The 20,582-nt window shown below is 39.4% G+C and overlaps 1 protein-coding gene and 1 long non-coding RNA gene across 2 annotated transcripts; one reads left to right on the top strand and one right to left on the bottom strand.

The window, feature by feature from the left end:
* The first annotated feature begins 165 nt into the window (after nucleotides 1-165).
* LOC110178914 (F-box only protein 32) lies at nucleotides 166-9,949 on the top strand. The gene is made up of 5 exons (XM_020946194.2): nucleotides 166-460; nucleotides 1,030-1,298; nucleotides 7,518-7,822; nucleotides 7,887-8,068; nucleotides 8,136-9,949. Exons 2-5 carry the CDS (start codon nucleotides 1,192-1,194, stop codon nucleotides 8,610-8,612), a joined length of 1,071 nt encoding a protein of 356 aa, XP_020801853.1. The 5' UTR covers nucleotides 166-460; nucleotides 1,030-1,191; the 3' UTR covers nucleotides 8,613-9,949.
* LOC147644921 (uncharacterized) lies at nucleotides 5,391-5,768 on the bottom strand. The gene is made up of 2 exons (XR_015272829.1): nucleotides 5,642-5,768; nucleotides 5,391-5,522 (listed from the first exon to the last, which is right to left on the bottom strand). It is a non-coding gene; the product is annotated as an uncharacterized LOC147644921 (long non-coding RNA).
* Nucleotides 9,950-20,582: the final 10,633 nt, after the last annotated feature.

Genomic DNA, 20,582 nt, shown 5'->3' with positions numbered 1-20,582 from the left:
AATATTCTCCATTATAGATAAACTGGAAAAAGAAAGTCAAAATCAATATGTTTATATTGTTTTTTATTTTCTTCAAAATTATAACAATAATTTTAAAAAATATTAAGATATCGACTATCGATTGTTTCGGATTGGTACGGCAGCACTGGACGGCTTGGAAACCGAGGTTATTTTTGGCGCTCCGTCAGCGGTCACTCTAAAGTGAGCAGTGAGATTTTCATCCGTTAAAACTGCTTAAGTTTTCCTCATATTTCGGGCCCTGCGCCACGGCAGTTCACTTTTGTTGGTGGCTCGAGTGCGACGGCAACGGAAAACGCTTTTCCAGGCAAAGTGCGTCATTAGTTGCCTGCAAGTCAGCCAGAGCTATTACTTGTAATTGCGCTGCAAAGTGCGTAATTAGAGCTTGAGGGGAAAACTGCGTTTTCCGCAAATCCAGAACGTGTTCCATATTTTTAAAAACGTACGTACATAGAGATTACCAGTGCTCGTGTAACTTACCCAAGAGTGTCTAACGAAGCCACTGCGATGACTTTGAAATGCGGAAATGAAAGTAAAAATTCGGTTGCGTGCTTGGGAAACAGCTCTGAAAATTTTTACTTGCAATAACAACAAAGGCAAAACAAACGCGTAATTGCAGAAATCAGCTGTGTACCTACGGACGAACAAGAGCCACAGAAAGAGACGGAGAGCACAACACTCCGCCAGTCCCCCCCACCGTGAGCTATTACCCAGCCACCCCTCGGCCCCAAACGCCTCCCCCTCCATCGACGATGGAAACCTAACAGCTGGTCGGAGCGCTCTCTCTGCCGTTCTCTCTCTCTCGCTCGTGTTTGCCTTATTTGGACCTGCTTTTTTCTTTCGGTTTTGTTTTGGTTTTTTTATTCAACGTTTATTGTGAGATTCGCTTCCAGGCAAGTGAAGATTTTAAACTATTGAATGCCCTGCTCCGAATAGGTTTCATTTCCGCAGTTCGAGTTCTTTACTCAACGAACCTTTAATTGCAATTAATTTTGAAATTCCCTCTTGCAGATACAAATCAAACCGCGTTTCGTCAACCGCCGTCCCGCTTAGGCAGTACAATTAAAAATAAAAACAATACCAAATACAAATCTACAAGTTGACGCGAAAAAAACAATAGGGCTATCGTTCAGTAATTAGTGCAGCCGCCAAAGAAAGGAATCCGTATACGAGATGGCGTTCATTTCAAAAGATTTTCGGTCGCCGGGCGAAACATGGATCAAAACCGATGGCGGCTGGGAGATGTCCAAGGTGCTGGAGTGCGGCGGCAAACGGAAACGGTGAGTCTTTCATTTTTTATTATTTGGATTTCATGCATTTTCTTATAGCCAAACGAACCACACGCAACTTTTCACAATAGACCCTTGATTTTTGACGTCCCAATTATGAAATTGATGTTTTATAAGTAGTTGCTGTTGAAACTAATCGGCACAATGCTCGATTTGCATTTGTAAAGGTTTAAACACTAGTCAGGTTAACTTAATAACTCACAAATAAGAGTAAAGTATGGCAGAAATAGGGTTTGAGTTTTTAAAATAAGTTTTCCAAAGCAACAAGTTGTCAGTGCCCCGATTTCTAGCCTAAAAGCACTGAACCAAATATCATTAACACGTTAAATTAAGTTAAAACCAATATTTTCCTAGATTAATATTCACAATTCTCTAAAATGAGCTACAAAGTCTTGTGAAAGGTCTGAAAAACAAATTTAATTGATTTATGTTTCAAAAGCTATCTTATCTCAAATCAAAAACCTAAGACGTAATTGAAAATGTACATTGAATGACCTTAAGTGAACTTAACTCAGTTGTGGTATTTGGATTACTCATAAGTAGTTTCTAGTCACGTTTCTATTAGCAAATATAATTAGTAAACTAGATCATTGGCCTCACTTCCGTGTAGGAATATATAGCCCTCGTTTTAAAAATATATTGTATTCGTTTTTTAGGTTCTATTTGCAAAATCCACTTTTTGCAGACAATCTTATCAGTAAAGATAATGCATTACCTTGAGCCAATTTTGACTGAAAGTAATGACAATTTGCATTACCTGAAATCATAATTCTACTATGATCTGTGACCCATAAAGAGTTGTATTCCATAAGCCTAAGCTCTATAACAAACAAAATACCGAATCGTGTCATTTTCTGACAGTTTTCGCTACCGAAATATTTAAATCATTCAATTTAATAGACTCGCTTTGGGCCCAATATAATGGCCAGTGATGGTACTGCCATTGAAGTTGGCCAAAGCAAAGCGGCGAATAATTGTCGTGGTCCGAACAATGGAGCCCACTTCCCATCGGCTTGGCGTATCGATGATTTCTCAAACTCAGGCCGCAGGCAGTAAAAATATAATCAACTGCGACGAGACCAAAGTTGTGCGTTTATGCTCATGAAAAGTTGCTCCAAGTCTTGCAGAAGTTTCCCCAAAATCTTGATTTATTCAAAAGTGTCATATGTATCGGCAATGAGTCACTGGTTGAACCACTGTGAAAGTGGTAGAAGTAGAAGCAATATCCGTATCTCGAGTGGTGAACTGGGACGGAGTAGTATCTCTGATCGATCGTTCGATTGATTGATAGTCATTGTTATTCGCTTGCAATGGGAAATTGCAAGTGGAACAAAAAGTTATTCAGACATTAAAGAAAACAATAGTTGGTGAGAGTGAAAACACAGGCCTTGATAAGCTAATGATTTTACGTTGCAGATTTATTAGGTTTAGATACCTATGCTTTGTATGTTGGTATATTTTGAACAAGTAAAGGTTGCCCTAGTGAAGTTTTTTGTTCATTAAGTTTGGCATTCACTTTTTTAGGTTTTGTTAAAATTTTTAAAACGAAACAAAGTCCAAAGATCGCAAAAGGGCCTATGAAGTGATATCTGTTCTAATATATATTTTATCCAAAATTTACATAAACAAAATAATCATAAACAGTATCCTCTCTAAAGCATCCTTAAAGTAATTTCTCAAAAGTCATTAATTTTTCATTTCCATTTCACGCCCTACGAGCCTTTTCTTTTGACAAGATGATGGATTTCCATTATGCATGTATTTATTGAAATTACTCATTCCGATGACTGACATATCCTATATATCGATTCAATGGGGGGAGTTGTTGGGCGGAAAGTGGGAGTTCGGAGGTCGAAAGTGGGCGGTGCGGAACCTTGAGCTTTTGGGGCCATTGCAAGCTCTCTCACATACTCTCGCACTTTGCACTCTTTGGCCTAAACTTGACCGATTTTCACGCCTACGGTTAAGTTAGCCTTTGGCTTAAATAGTGTGTGTGTGTGTGAGTGTAGTTTTCATTCCTTTGGGGTTTCGAAGTTGGCAGGACTGACTTTTCACAGTCAGAAAACCACACTAACAAAGTAGTTTCTATGGGGTTGAATGTGCATTGGTGTCAGCCCACCTTTCTTTGTCTTTCTAAATTTGGAACGTTTTCGAGTTACTAGGGAATATGTTTACATACAACTCAGGTTGAAATAATAGTCTTCAAAGTATAAACAAATATATTCTTAAAATTCTAAAATGCACATATTTTTTATAGGATTATTTAACTCATTTATTTCTTTTGTGACTTTAGTTATCTATATTTTTCAATACCCTAAATCACCAAGGCTTTTCTAAGAACATGTTCACCCATAGGCCTTATTTAGACCATTTTCTAAGATATTTCTGTGCCCTCTACTATGTGTTCCTGTCCGACTAAATCACGAGTGGCACTATTTCCGCATTTCCCCCATTTACGACCACTCGAAATGCCAAAAATAAACGCCCCCTCTATGGGTTCGATGGCGTTTTCTTTATGACTTGTCAAAAGTGCACTTCAAGCTCTTTATTTTTGACTTGCTCCACGTTCTGTCTTATGCAACATCATCTTGGCTTATCTCATAAAATATTATATAAATTGTAGTTACAGCCACTACGCATTTTCGAGAGAGAGATTAAGTTCAATTGAAGGCGAATGAGCTGTAATCAGCGCCCCAAGGTTCGGGTTTCCTAATTTTCCGAAACGGGTAAATGTGAGAAGTGGACCAATAATATTTGTGTCTCACTTTCGTGACTGAATATGTTTTTGAAATCCACATATATTATTGCTCACTTGCCTGGGCATTTCGTAACCGTGTTAAGCACTCGTTTCGAGCATTACCCAACTTTCTTTCTGGTAAATTAAAAATTTAAATGGCCGTCGGCCGGCACTGAACCCCCATTAGATAATGCCTCAAAAACAAAAAAAAAGTTATAATTAGAAAATCCAAATTGCATGGAAAAGCGAATCCAAAGTGCACACGACGGAGTGCGGACGTGTCCAAGTCAGAGCCGGAGTTGGAGTCGGAGTCGGAGTCGGAATTGGACCCACTTTCACTGCACTCTTCGCTGCACATCTGCGGACCAACGATCGCCCGCTCGCTTTTTGATCGATTTTCCTGCCCGTCTTTCGCTACCGAATGCTTTTTCCACTCTATCAAGGCCCATGAGGTCGCGGAAAATGGCTTAACGTATCGTTAAACATATTTTCCATGTGTATTTGTGTATGGTGAAGATAAATAACGCATTCGCACATTCAGAGTTAATGATTGATGAATTTTATAATTTTCTCTGGCAATTTTATGGCATTTCTGTCTGTAGGCTTTCAGTTTTAAATAAACAAGATTAAGTTAAGAAATGCAAACTTAATTAGTTATTGCAGATGCACTTTAAAGTTCAAAAGTTATTTCCCTTTCTTGTTTTATTATAAAATATATATTGTCTTTCATATACAAAATAAGTATTCATCTAAATGGATTAGATTTATTTGAAAGCCTTTTTGCGTCTCAAAACGGGTGGTAAACATGTTTTCATTATGCTTTTTTGAAAACTAAATGTATATATAGAAAGAAAATCTGTGATTTTGGCTTAGTCAACTATAATTTACGCAGTGGGAAATGTAAAATGCGTTCTTTTTCTTTTCCTCTGACTCACTCATGCGCACTTTCCCAATTATATATATATTTATCTCTTGCAACCGAATATTTCCATTCCCTGTGATTCCCCAACGTCCCTTTAAAATTAGAACTTGAAACTTGAAGTCGATGCGCTTTCTGGGCTCTCCTTCGGCGGTCCTCAGCTCCATTACCAATTATTTATGTCGAAAAAGGTCACATGCATAAAAATAGAAAAGCGATTTTCCGCTGCATCTGTGTAGTTTTTCCCGCTGCGCCTGCCAGTCAAGGCGCATCGCTCCACCCCGCCTCGCTCTTCATTTCATTTGTTTAATTCGCTTTGGAGAAAGGTAAACGAACGCTTGATGGTGACGTCGTTGAGTGATTTATATGAATCACGTGGTAGTCGTAGTCGTCGACCACGACATGGTCTGTTGGCTGGATGGGATGATGGGGTGATGGCTGTGGGATGGGCCAGGCAGGCACAAGGTGGAGTGGAAGTGGCAGCCAGGAGACAGAAGCACAACGAATTCATTGTTCGTCAGCTATCTTTATACAGATTCGGAGATAATTGCATGTTTATCTAAAAAACAACCAGCGACAACATCACGAATTTCAAGCGAGAAATGGGAAAACGGAATAAAATAATCAAAAAACAATAATTGGCAGTGAAAATTACAATAATAAAGTGTTTTTTTTTACCTTAGAGGGGTTGGTCTGATTTCTTTGTTTCTTTTATCTAAGGTGAGCAATGCGAATCGAATGTATATATCTTGTGAAATAGGTGTTGTGGAATCATAATGATCGGATAAGGGAAACTCTAAACGAGAACTCAATTGCTAAATAACAATATCAATACCGTCCAAACCCTTTTCTCTCAGCTAGAAAATTCATAGGATAAAGTTTAATAAAGTTTCTCATGGGATTGAAGTTGTATTCAGGAAACAAATGACAATTTTATCAAATAAAGAAACCCCCTGAGAATGAAAATATACAACCTTCTTAGCACTTGATTTGTAAATCAACTTTTTATTGTCCTAATTCGCAACTTGAATCCTTTGAGCTCCCACTAGCCTTTATTTCCCCTCAACAGTACAATGAACTAAATGTCCTGCTGGTCTTAAACGACTTAAATTGTTTTAAACACACTTTCAGTTGCAGAACATCCCCTATTGTCAGTCACTTAAATGCAATGCGAAATGCCAAGCTAAAGCCAAAAAAAGCCAGAAAAGAAACAATAACAGATCCATAGTGCAGCAACACATGGGTGTGCAGTGCTTTCCCACATTACGTATACGTACATACATTCATGTACGGTGCTGGGCAATAGAAGCGGTGACCTACTTTGGACCATGCCAGACCAGGCCAACGACGATTCTCGGCTCTCGACTCGCTCATCTTGGGGGCGCTGAGCTTTTGTTTCTCGTCCCACTTTCGTCGTCCTGTCTTTGATGGTTGTTATCCTCCTTGGAGCAGCTCCTGTTTAGGGACCGTGAGTGAATTACCACTGATTAAGGACCTAATTCCGGTTGCTCGCAGCTGATGCTGAATTTAATTTACTCCGCTTCATGGAGGACAAGTACCTGGAAGGACCGGATCGATGTGCCTTGACCATTTGCTGTGCGGTTGTGTAGATTCCGGCGAGGACGCTTCGTGTCCTTGGCTGCCGTATAAAATTGTTTTTGATTTCCCCCACAACTGGGTCAAAGTGTGCTCCCTCACTGGTGGGCTGCTGGCTGCACTTTGTCTAATTGAAGTTTTTCCCCCCATAATTGCCTGGTAATTAGGTTTTCTTATCTTGGTTTTTGCACAAACTTCCCAGCGCCTGTAACTGTCGATTTTCAAGGTCACTAATAGGTCTGACATTTGGGATAATGGCATTTCAAGTTGTACATTTCTGACCTCAAGGACTTTTAATTGGACTTTAAATCAAAGCAAACAGAAAAGTTTCGTGTATTTTTCTAATTTATCTCTTCAATTTGTTATAGAGTTCGTTAGTTATGGAGCTTTTTTAAAAGATTTCTATCTGTTAAACGCTTCCATATCCTCCTACTTCGCGAATGACACTTAATTTCGTTCAAATTGAATTGCAAAAGTATACAATCCTCACAAATTGAGCTCCGCCGACCCAGCGCTTGTAATTGCATTAAGCATTGCTTAAAAACTTGACACTCGGCTGGATTTCCACTCTCCGGCGAATTGCTTAATTTAATAACCGGACAGAGCTGTGGATCAGATGGTGGGAATCGGCAACGGTAGCTTCCGCCTCTCGTGAAAAGCGACTCACAAGCGTTTAACACTTGTAAGCCGCCAAAGCCAAATACTTGGTAGTTGCTGCACTCCAAGAGTGCACATACTGGCCAAACTGGTTAGCCCCCCAAGTTGAGGGGAGTGCCGGCCACCATTGGATCGAATCACTTCCGAAATGTTACATTGACAATGGATTATCTCGTTTTAAAAGTGATTTAAGACAACAAGAAATCGTACAATTAAAAAAGAAATAACACTCTGTTTTAGATTATACCTGATTTATCTATGACTTTGATAAAAATATTAATTTATTTCTGTTCCCTTGCAGTCACCACTCGGAGGGAAGCAGTAGCAGCTACCAGGATGCGAGCAGCGACAGTTCAACGGAGGACGAGTCGGCGGGGATGCCGCCACATTACCACATCACCATCCGGTGTACACGTGAGATCGCCGGATTCAATGGTCTGAGCGAGGCTGTGAAGCGGCTGGACTTCCGCCGATCGGTGCGGGATCGGAAACGTTTTCACTACATCTGTGCTTTCCTGCTGCTCGTCTCCAACAAGGGTATTGCCAGTCTGCCAGGCAGTGCCCAGCGCCAGCTCCTCCAAATGGTTGAGGAAGTGGCCTCCCATGGTAAGTGATAAATCGATAATCATTTCTTCTACATGAGCATTATTTTTATCTCTTTCAATTTTAGTAAATGACAGTCAGCAGCATCCGAATGTGCTTCGGGGTCTGGCGCTGAAGCTGGAGCACATCGTTAACCAGGAGAATCAGAAGTGCTGGGGCAAGCCGCTGGGTAGCACCTATCTGTGGAAGGAACATATGGCCACCATCAAGCGAATTCAGCGTGTGGCCAGCCAGATCGAGATTAGGGAGGTAAGAGCTCAAAAGAATCTAAACCCTGCTTTCCTTCAATACCTAATCTTCCGTATTTCCCCTCCAGCCCGATCCCGAGGCCAAGCCCAAGCTGCACGAGCTGCCGGAGGAGTGTGTGCGTGAGATTATTCTGTGCATCGCTGACCATAGGGACCTGGAGTCTGCCGCCAAGGCATGGGACACCATGGCCAAACTGGTGTCCGAGCAGCGCATCTGGCGTGAGCTGACGCGCTTCCACTTCAATCAGCGGCAGATTCATACCATTCTCGACCTGGACAAGTTCAAGCAGATGGGTGAGATCAAGGACTGGAAACAGATCTACCACCAGTTGCGCCGAACGTACGGTGTTAACGATGACTACCAGTTCGCCGAGGTGCTGGCCCTGTGCCGTTCTTGCTGCTGCCTCTTCTGGCCCTCGGACGGACATCCGTGCATCGTGGACCAGAGTCCTGACTACAAGCAGCGAGTGGAGGAGGCGGGTGGCCAGCTGGCGCTGGCCCAGCCTGTGCCCCCGGCCCAGTTTCTTAAGTACTTCTCGTTGTAAGACCACGACGGATCTGACCAAGGGAGAGAGATTAGAGATAGAGATCGATATGTATTTTTACGGAGAGAGGCGTGGTTGGCGTGAATGGTGTCCCTGTCCATGGATAAGTTGTTTGGCTGCGAGTGAGTCTTTATGTGCATGTTAAAGTTTTACCCTAAGAGAGGAGAGGAGAGAAGAGGATGAAGGAGGTGGAGGAGGAATGGATCAGAAAGCAAAGTGATAAAGATATCCCTTATCTATAACTACATTATAATCGTTTCGACTGGTTTGCAGTTTTTTGCAGGTTAAGATTCAGATTCTAGTTCAGTTCTTTGCCTTTACCAACTCTCTTTTTGTATTGTTACCAGTTTATAGGGTCGAAGTCTGAACCACGATCTGTGCAGGACCGAAGATTACTATTAGTTGTGTAGAGTTGACGCTATTGTTCGACGCGACTCGCGTGTCAGGGTCCAATTCGGGGTCGCTACTCATTGATATCCTTGAGATTGCAGTTGTTATAGACTTTTTAAGGACACGCAAATCAACAAACTGCCACAAATAAAACGAGAATAAGCGATTATTTTGTTGTCAAACTGAATCGAGAAACTATTTTTAAATACCAGTATATACATATATAATGTGTAATTATTACCGATTTGTTCATTTTAAGACAAACGAGAAACACTCTCTTTTATGCATGTCTTTTGATCGCGATCTATTTGTAGAGTTTAAGTGTAGTTTCTTTTACGTCTGTATCAAGCTGCTTTTTGGTGCTAAATCTTACTATATAAGTTCCAATCAAAAAATCAAATCAAACCAGACTCTGAATACCCCGTCCCCGATCCGCGTAGTTCCGAGTAAAGTAGAGGGAGAAATCATGTGATGTTGCAGGAAGCAAAGCTAGAAACGAATACACCTACCTAACGATAACAAATCTTCAAGCGATCTGCCGCTAAGCAATGCTATATATACAAATATTAGAGATCGAGCAGAGATTATGATTACGATTACCTTAACCAATGCTAAGGCACAGTGGCAGCTAAGTATATCACGTAACAGGAATGATCTAATAATAGCAGTATGCTTAACGTTCATCGTTATTCATCTGGTTACTATAAGGTCCTTGAAAGAGCTATAGATAATGTTAAAGTGTATAGATATATCCATTAGTAGAACCCCCCGAGATCCCGGCCTCATGATTTCCTTTCCCTGTACAAAATATCTGTTCGATCACATTACTATTACTATAACTAATTACTATTGTAAGTATGAGGGTTTTTAGCATTCTCGATCATTATTCGTTTGCAAAATAAATCTCTGATTTTATGTTTACAATAAACTTGCAAATATCTATGGAGCATCGATGTTGTTTTATTTTCCTAAAATTATTAGAATATTCCTTGACTTTTCTATATTCTATTTTTTAACGGTCGTTTGTATAGCAGCTATTTGAGTATAGTAGTCCGATTTCCATAAAATTGTACACAAAATTCTAGATTCATATATAATGGCTTTATATTAAATATGATAAAAATCTGTTAATAGTTAATTACAGGTCTTAGTTATTTACAGATCATGTTTACTTAATGTCCATTGATACATATTGATCATAGTTACTTACTGGTCATTCTTAATTACTGGTCATAGATACTTACTGATCGTTGTTACTCACTGGCCATAGATACTTACTGTTTAGAGTTACTTACTGCTTATACTTAATTTCTGCTCACAGTCAATTTTCCGATCGTTCCTATGGCAGCTATATATGTGTATATATAGTCCACCGATTTTCCATGCTCCGACATATATACTAGTAAAATTATAAATAAGAATAACTCCATAGTTCCCTTCAAATAGCTTAAATTTGTTCCAAATCAAATCTCGCACATCTGAGCTTATGATTCTCAATTGGTTCAAACATCCCCGGAACGAAGTGACTGCTGCAGGCCAAGTCTCAGAAATGTGTTGTGTTACAAAAGTTGCAAGTCATTGTTTATTAGTGTTCAAATTTAGTAACTGATTATACATACTTACTGGTCATAGATACTCAATGATCATAGTTACTTACTGGTCATAGATACTTACTGTTCAGAGTTACTTAATGGTCATACTTAATTACTGGTCATAGATACTTACTGATTGTTGTTACTCACTGGCCATTGATACTTATAGTTTGGAGTTACTTACTGCTCATACTTAATTTCTGCTCATAGTCAATTTTCCGATCGTTCCTATGGCAGCTATATATGTGTATATATAGTCCACCGATTCGCCATGCTCCGACTTATATACTGGCAAAATTATATAGAAGAATAGCTCCATAGTTTCCTTCAAATAGCTTAAATTTGTTCCAAATCAAATCTCGCACATCTGAGCTTATGATTCTCAACTGGTTCAAACATCCCCGGAACGAAGTGACTACTTCGGCCAAGTCTCAGAAATGTGTTGTGTTACAAAAGTTGCAAGTCATTGTTTATTAGTGTTCAAAGTTAGTAACTGATCATACACACTTATTGGTCATAGGTACTTACTGATCATAGTTACTTTGTGGTCTTAGATACTTACTGTCCAGAACTACTTACTGCTCACAGATAATAGTGCTCATAGTTAATTACAGGTCTTAGTTAGTTACAGATCATGTTTACTTAATGTCCATTGATACATATTGATCATAGTTACTTACTGGTCATTCTTAATTAATGGTCATAGATACTTACTGATCGTTGTTACTCACTGGCCATAGATACTTATAGTTTGGAGTTACTTACTGCTTATACTTAATTTCTGCTCACAGTCAATTTTCCGATCGTTCCTATGGCAGCTATATATGTGTATATATAGTCCACCGATTCGCCATGCTCCGACTTATATACTGGCAAAATTATATGGAAGAATAGCTCCATAGTTTCCTTCAAATAGCTTAAATTTGTTCCAAATCAAATCTCGCACATCTGAGCTTATGATTCTCAATTGGTTCAAACATCCCCGGAACGAAGTGACTGCTGCAGGCCAAGTCTCAGAAATGTGTTGTGTTACAAAAGTTGCAAGTCATTGTTTATTAGTGTTCAAATTTAGTAACTGATTATACATACTTACTGGTCATAGATACTCAATGATCATAGTTACTTACTGGTCATAGATACTTACTGTTCAGAGTTACTTAATGGTCCTACTTAATTACTGGTCATAGATACTTACTGATCGTTGTTACTCACTGGCCATAGATACTTATAGTTTGGAGTTACTTACTGCTCATACCTAATTTCTGCTCATAGTCAATTTTCCGATCGTTCCTATGGCAGCTATATATGTGTATATATAGTCCACCGATTCGCCATGCTGCGACGTATATACTAGTAAAATTATTTAGAAGAATATCTCCATAGTTTCCTTCAAATAGCTTAAATTTGTTCAAAATCAAATCTCGCACATCTGAGCTTATGATTCTCAATTGGTTCAAACATCACCGGAACGAAGTGACTGCTGCAGGCCAAGTATCAGAAATGTGTTGTGTTACAAAAGTTGCAAGTCATTGTTTATTAGTGTTCAAATTTAGTAACTGATCACACATACTTACTGGTCTTAGATACTTAATGATCATAGTTACTTACTGGTCATAGATACTTACTGTTCAGAGTTACTTACTGGTCATATCTATTTACTGGTCATAGATACTTACTGATCGTTGTTACTCACTGGCCATAGATACTTATAGTTTGGAGTTACTTACTGCTCATACCTAATTTCTGCTCATAGTCAATTTTCCGATCGTTCCTATGGCAGCTATATATGTGTATATATAGTCCACCGATTCGCCATGCTCCGACTTATATACTGGCAAAAATATATGGAAGAATAGCTCCATAGTTTCCTTCAAATAGCTTAAATTTGTTCAAAATCAAATCTCGCACATCTGAGCTTATGATTCTCAATTGGTTCAAACATCCCCGGAACGAAGTGACTGCTGCAGGCCAAGTCTCAGAAATGTGTTGTGTTACAAAAGTTGCAAGTCATTGTTTATTAGTGTTCAAATTTAGTAACTGATTATACATACTTACTGGTCATAGATACTCAATGATCATAGTTACTTACTGGTCATAGATACTTACTGTTCAGAGTTACTTAATGGTCATACTTAATTACTGGTCATAGATACTTACTGATTGTTGTTACTCACTGGCCATTGATACTTATAGTTTGGAGTTACTTACTGCTCATACTTAATTTCTGCTCATAGTCAATTTTCCGATCGTTCCTATGGCAGCTATATATGTGTATATATAGTCCACCGATTCGCCATGCTGCGACGTATATACTAGTAAAATTATTTAGAAGAATATCTCCATAGTTTCCTTCAAATAGCTTAAATTTGTTCAAAATCAAATCTCGCACATCTGAGCTTATGATTCTCAACTGGTTCAAACATCACCGGAACGAAGTGACTGCTTCGGCCAAGTATCAGATATGTGTTGTGTTACAAAAGTTGCAAGTCATTGTTTATTAGTGTTCAAATTTAGTAACTGATTATACATACTTACTGGTCATAGATACTTAATGATCATAGTTACTTACTGGTCATAAATACTTACTGTTCAGAGTTACTTACTGGTCATACTTAATTACTGGTCATAGATACTTACTGATCGTTGTTACTCACTGGCCATAGATACTTATAGTTTGGAGTTACTTACTGCTCATACCTAATTTCTGCTCATAGTCAATTTTCCGATCGTTCCTATGGCAGCTATATATGTGTATATATAGTCCACCGATTCGCCATGCTGCGACGTATATACTAGTAAAATTATTTAGAAGAATATCTCCATAGTTTCCTTCAAATAGCTTAAATTTGTTCAAAATCAAATCTCGCACATCTGAGCTTATGATTCTCAATTGGTTCAAACATCCCCGGAACGAAGTGACTGCTGCAGGCCAAGTCTCAGAAATGTGTTGTGTTACAAAAGTTGCAAGTCATTGTTTATTAGTGTTCAAATTTAGTAACTGATTATACATACTTACTGGTCATAGATACTCAATGATCATAGTTACTTACTGGTCATAGATACTTACTGTTCAGAGTTACTTAATGGTCATACTTAATTACTGGTCATAGATACTTACTGATTGTTGTTACTCACTGGCCATTGATACTTATAGTTTGGAGTTACTTACTGCTCATACTTAATTTCTGCTCATAGTCAATTTTCCGATCGTTCCTATGGCAGCTATATATGTGTATATATAGTCCACCGATTCGCCATGCTCCGACTTATATACTGGCAAAATTATATAGAAGAACTAGCTGACCCGGCAGACTTCGTACTGCCTCATCGATAAGAGGGCACTTCTGAATACATCAAGGTTCTGGCAAAATCATCTTCCTGGCATAAGGTGAAGAAGGCAGTCAGAGTTGTCGCTGGCCGATTCAGGACTCTTTCTTGCACATTTTTTTCTGTGAAATAGACACGTTGACCATTCTCCAAATGGACTGCCACGTTTCTCTGTGGCATATTGTGGTTGAACGCATAAGAAATAAGTCACATTGAAATGGTATCCATCGGCACCATCCCAGAAGATTAGTGGATACTGCAAAGCATCGTAACAACGGTGAGTTTCTGCGACGTTTACCAATCGATCGTTTCGTCGATGGAGAACAATATCTCGAGGTTGAAACTGATCCCCGACTATGACAATTGCCACTTCGTCTATAGTTGGAGCATTATATCTCCTGATATGTTCTCCAGCAGGCGTTTTGTCTGCATGAATGACAATTTTATGGGTATCCGAAGGCATCATATCGATTGCTGTTTTGAATAAACGCACCAAATTGTTCCGTTCGTGAAAAAGATTCTGTAGCTGCGAAATAATTGGCCTCTTCAGCGATTTATTGATTCCATAACGTGCATCTACTTCATCTCCATCATCACCAATGAAGTACATTTGAAGAAATTTGTGTTCGCTGTCTTGGAACGGAAGCAGGGAACCGGCTTTATGATAGATTTGTCCTTTGATTTTAAAAGTTGGCATGAATTGCGCAGTTATAATTTCCGCACCAAATGACGTCATTTGAAAGCAAGAGTTGTATTTCCTAATGTTCGACAGGAAATGCTTCGATTCAGCAGTAGATCCAGCGAATAGAGAGTGCAGAGGCTCTGGTGGTGCTTCAAGTTGAGGCAATTTCACTTTCCCGGAAGCGCAACACAATCCTTTTGGTTCGTTTTTGAATTTGAGAGCCTGACAGTATATGCAGACCTGATGCATCTGGCCAATAACGACATTGCGATTCGAGCTATAATCAACAGTTGGATTATATCTGAATGCAAGACGATTGTATTGCAGGGTTTGATCTGATGCAAGCTGTAAACGCGCTTCAGTTACCCTTGCCCTGTCGCGATCATTATTTTGAGAGTGAATCAAATCGATTGCTGCAGAACGCGACTGCCTAACTCTCAATCGTTTTCTCTCAAGCCTATCTGCTCGTCTTTCTGCTGATTCCTCTATGTGCATTTGCATTGCTCTCTGCCGCTCAGTCTCTCGGAAGGAGGCCCGTTCTTCGTCAGTCATATTCGTAATCTTACGTCTTTTTGCTTCTGTATTGCGAATACAACGACCCAATCTCGACTTTTTTGGTGGCATGACTTAGTTTCTTACTGAACCTGAACAAAAAATAAAATTTGTATCTCCAATTTCTTCTTTCAATATGTTTTTAATGTTTGACAGGAAATGCTTTGATTTGCTTGTAGAGGGCGCAGTAGTAGGGGCACGGGGAAACGCTAAAAAAATAGATATATTCGCAGCCGCAGATAAGCTATCAACATCAAAAGTAGTCAATAACCGAGCTGGAACCTCAACGCATGTTCTCTAAAAATTTGGGCATAAACGGTTCAGAACTGTATTGCAGGGTTTGATCTGCTGCAAGCTGTAAACGCGCTTCAGTTACCCTTGCCCTGTCGCGATCATTATTTTGAGAGTGAATTAAATCGATTGCTGCAGAACGCGACTGCCTAACTCTCAATCGTTTTCTCTCAAGCCTATCTGCTCGTCTTTCTGCTGATTCCTCTATGTGCATTTGCATTGCTCTCTGCCGCTCAGTCTCTCGGAAGGAGGCCCGTTCTTCGTCAGTCATATTCGTAATCTTACGTCTTTTTGCTTCTGTATTGCGAATACAACGACCCAATCTCGACTTTTTGGTGGCATGACTTCGTTTCTTACTGAACCTGAACAAAAAATAAAATTTGTATCTCCAATTTCTTCTTTCAATATGTTTTTAATGTTTGACAGGAAATGCTTTGATTTGCTTGTAGAGGGCGCAGTAGTAGGGGCACGGGGAAACGCTAAAAAAATAGATATATTCGCAGCCGCAGATAAGCTATCAACATCAAAAGTAGTCAATAACCGAGCTGGAACCTCAACGCATGTTCTCTAAAAATTTGGGCGTAAACGGTTCAGAACTTTTCAAGTTTCTTCTTTCAATATGTTTTGAATGTTTGACAGGAAATGCTTTGATTCTGGCTGGCTGCCTGTAGATGGCGCAGCAGTAGGGTCACTTGGAAACGCTAAGGGTGGACTACCCCTAACATTTAGGGGGATGAAAAATAGATGTTGGCCTATTCTCATAGATACCGGATAAGCACAAAAAATTTCATCAAAATCGGTCAAGCCGTTTCGGAGGAGTAAGGGCACGAAAACTGTGACACGAGAATTTTATATATTAGATAGCTCCATAGTTTCCTTCAAATAGCTTAAATTTGTTCAAAATCAAATCTCGCACATCTGAGCTTATGATTCTCAATTGGTTCAAACATCCCCGGAACGAAGTGACTGCTGCAGGCCAAGTCTCAGAAATGTGTTGTGTTACAAAAGTTGCAAGTCATTGTTTATTAGTGTTCAAATTTAGTAACTGATTATACGTACTTACTGGTCATAGATACTCAATGATCATAGTTACTTACTGGTCATAGATACTTACTGTTCAGAGTTACTTAATGGTCATACTTAATTACTGGTCATAGATACTTACTGATTGTTGTTACTCACTGGCCATTGATACTTATAGTTTGGAGTTACTTACTGCTCATACTTAATTTCTGCTCATAGTCAATTTTCCGATCGTTCCTATGGCAGCTATATATGTGTATATATAGTCCACCGATTCGCCATGCTGCGACGTATATACTAGTAAAATTATTTAGAAGAATATCTCCATAGTTTCCTTCAAATAGCTTAAATTTGTTCAAAATCAAATCTCGCACATCTGAGCTTATGATTCTCAACTGGTTCAAACATCACCGGAACGAAGTGACTGCTTCGGCCAAGTATCAGATATGTGTTGTGTTACAAAAGTTGCAAGTCATTGTTTATTAGTGTTCAAATTTAGTAACTGATTATACATACTTACTGGTCATAGATACTCAATGATCATAGTTACTTACTGGTCATAGATACTTACTGTTCAGAGTTACTTAATGGTCATACTTAATTACTGGTCATAGATACTTACTGATTGTTGTTACTCACTGGCCATTGATACTTATAGTTTGGAGTTACTTACTGCTCATACTTAATTTCTGCTCATAGTCAATTTTCCGATCGTTCCTATGGCAGCTATATATGTGTATATATAGTCCACCGATTCGCCATGCTCCGACTTATATACTGGCAAAATTATATAGAAGAACTAGCTGACCCGGCAGACTTCGTACTGCCTCATCGATAAGAGGGCACTTCTGAATACATCAAGGTTCTGGCAAAATCATCTTCCTGGCATAAGGTGAAGAAGGCAGTCAGAGTTGTCGCTGGCCGATTCAGGACTCTTTCTTGCACATTTTTTTCTGTGAAATAGACACGTTGACCATTCTCCAAATGGACTGCCACGTTTCTCTGTGGCATATTGTGGTTGAACGCATAAGAAATAAGTCACATTGAAATGGTATCCATCGGCACCATCCCAGAAGATTAGTGGATACTGCAAAGCATCGTAACAACGGTGAGTTTCTGCGACGTTTACCAATCGATCGTTTCGTCGATGGAGAACAATATCTCGAGGTTGAAACTGATCCCCGACTATGACAATTGCCACTTCGTCTATAGTTGGAGCATTATATCTCCTGATATGTTCTCCAGCAGGCGTTTTGTCTGCATGAATGACAATTTTATGGGTATCCGAAGGCATCATATCGATTGCTGTTTTGAATAAACGCACCAAATTGTTCCGTTCGTGAAAAAGATTCTGTAGCTGCGAAATAATTGGCCTCTTCAGCGATTTATTGATTCCATAACGTGCATCTACTTCATCTCCATCATCACCAATGAAGTACATTTGAAGAAATTTGTGTTCGCTGTCTTGGAACGGAAGCAGGGAACCGGCTTTATGATAGATTTGTCCTTTGATTTTAAAAGTTGGCATGAATTGCGCAGTTATAATTTCCGCACCAAATGACGTCATTTGAAAGCAAGAGTTGTATTTCCTAATGTTCGACAGGAAATGCTTCGATTCAGCAGTAGATCCAGCGAATAGAGAGTGCAGAGGCTCTGGTGGTGCTTCAAGTTGAGGCAATTTCACTTTCCCGGAAGCGCAACACAATCCTTTTGGTTCGTTTTTGAATTTGAGAGCCTGACAGTATATGCAGACCTGATGCATCTGGCCAATAACGACATTGCGATTCGAGCTATAATCAACAGTTGGATTATATCTGAATGCAAGACGATTGTATTGCAGGGTTTGATCTGATGCAAGCTGTAAACGCGCTTCAGTTACCCTTGCCCTGTCGCGATCATTATTTTGAGAGTGAATCAAATCGATTGCTGCAGAACGCGACTGCCTAACTCTCAATCGTTTTCTCTCAAGCCTATCTGCTCGTCTTTCTGCTGATTCCTCTATGTGCATTTGCATTGCTCTCTGCCGCTCAGTCTCTCGGAAGGAGGCCCGTTCTTCGTCAGTCATATTCGTAATCTTACGTCTTTTTGCTTCTGTATTGCGAATACAACGACCCAATCTCGACTTTTTTGGTGGCATGACTTAGTTTCTTACTGAACCTGAACAAAAAATAAAATTTGTATCTCCAATTTCTTCTTTCAATATGTTTTTTATGTTTGACAGGAAATGCTTTGATTTGCTTGTAGAGGGCGCAGTAGTAGGGGCACGGGGAAACGCTAAAAAAATAGATATATTCGCAGCCGCAGATAAGCTATCAACATCAAAAGTAGTCAATAACCGAGCTGGAACCTCAACGCATGTTCTCTAAAAATTTGGGCATAAACGGTTCAGAACTGTATTGCAGGGTTTGATCTGCTGCAAGCTGTAAACGCGCTTCAGTTACCCTTGCCCTGTCGCGATCATTATTTTGAGAGTGAATTAAATCGATTGCTGCAGAACGCGACTGCCTAACTCTCAATCGTTTTCTCTCAAGCCTATCTGCTCGTCTTTCTGCTGATTCCTCTATGTGCATTTGCATTGCTCTCTGCCGCTCAGTCTCTCGGAAGGAGGCCCGTTCTTCGTCAGTCATATTCGTAATCTTACGTCTTTTTGCTTCTGTATTGCGAATACAACGACCCAATCTCGACTTTTTGGTGGCATGACTTCGTTTCTTACTGAACCTGAACAAAAAATAAAATTTGTATCTCCAATTTCTTCTTTCAATATGTTTTTAATGTTTGACAGGAAATGCTTTGATTTGCTTGTAGAGGGCGCAGTAGTAGGGGCACGGGGAAACGCTAAAAAAATAGATATATTCGCAGCCGCAGATAAGCTATCAACATCAAAAGTAGTCAATAACCGAGCTGGAACCTCAACGCATGTTCTCTAAAAATTTGGGCGTAAACGGTTCAGAACTTTTCAAGTTTCTTCTTTCAATATGTTTTGAATGTTTGACAGGAAATGCTTTGATTCTGGCTGGCTGCCTGTAGATGGCGCAGCAGTAGGGTCACTTGGAAACGCTAAGGGTGGACTACCCCTAACATTTAGGGGGATGAAAAATAGATGTTGGCCTATTCTCATAGATACCGGATAAGCACAAAAAATTTCATCAAAATCGGTCAAGCCGTTTCGGAGGAGTAAGGGCACGAAAACTGTGACACGAGAATTTTATATATTAGATAGCTCCATAGTTTCCTTCAAATAGCTTAAATTTGTTCAAAATCAAATCTCGCACATCTGAGCTTATGATTCTCAATTGGTTCAAACATCCCCGGAACGAAGTGACTGCTGCAGGCCAAGTCTCAGAAATGTGTTGTGTTACAAAAGTTGCAAGTCATTGTTTATTAGTGTTCAAATTTAGTAACTGATTATACGTACTTACTGGTCATAGATACTCAATGATCATAGTTACTTACTGGTCATAGATACTTACTGTTCAGAGTTACTTAATGGTCATACTTAATTACTGGTCATAGATACTTACTGATTGTTGTTACTCACTGGCCATTGATACTTATAGTTTGGAGTTACTTACTGCTCATACTTAATTTCTGCTCATAGTCAATTTTCCGATCGTTCCTATGGCAGCTATATATGTGTATATATAGTCCACCGATTCGCCATGCTGCGACGTATATACTAGTAAAATTATTTAGAAGAATATCTCCATAGTTTCCTTCAAATAGCTTAAATTTGTTCAAAATCAAATCTCGCACATCTGAGCTTATGATTCTCAACTGGTTCAAACATCACCGGAACGAAGTGACTGCTTCGGCCAAGTATCAGATATGTGTTGTGTTACAAAAGTTGCAAGTCATTGTTTATTAGTGTTCAAATTTTGTAACTGATTATACATACTTACTGGTCATAGATACTCAATGATCATAGTTACTTACTGGTCATAGATACTTACTGTTCAGAGTTACTTAATGGTCATACTTAATTACTGGTCATAGATACTTACTGATTGTTGTTACTCACTGGCCATTGATACTTATAGTTTGGAGTTACTTACTGCTCATACTTAATTTCTGCTCATAGTCAATTTTCCGATCGTTCCTATGGCAGCTATATAT

Source organism: Drosophila serrata, unplaced genomic scaffold (assembly GCF_035046125.1).
Source record: "Drosophila serrata isolate PLE 108 unplaced genomic scaffold, ASM3504612v1 contig_66, whole genome shotgun sequence".
Taxonomy (NCBI): Eukaryota; Metazoa; Arthropoda; class Insecta; order Diptera; family Drosophilidae; genus Drosophila; species Drosophila serrata.
The sequence above is the reverse complement of the archived record's forward strand: the minus strand, read 5'-3'. Positions and strand labels throughout refer to the sequence as shown.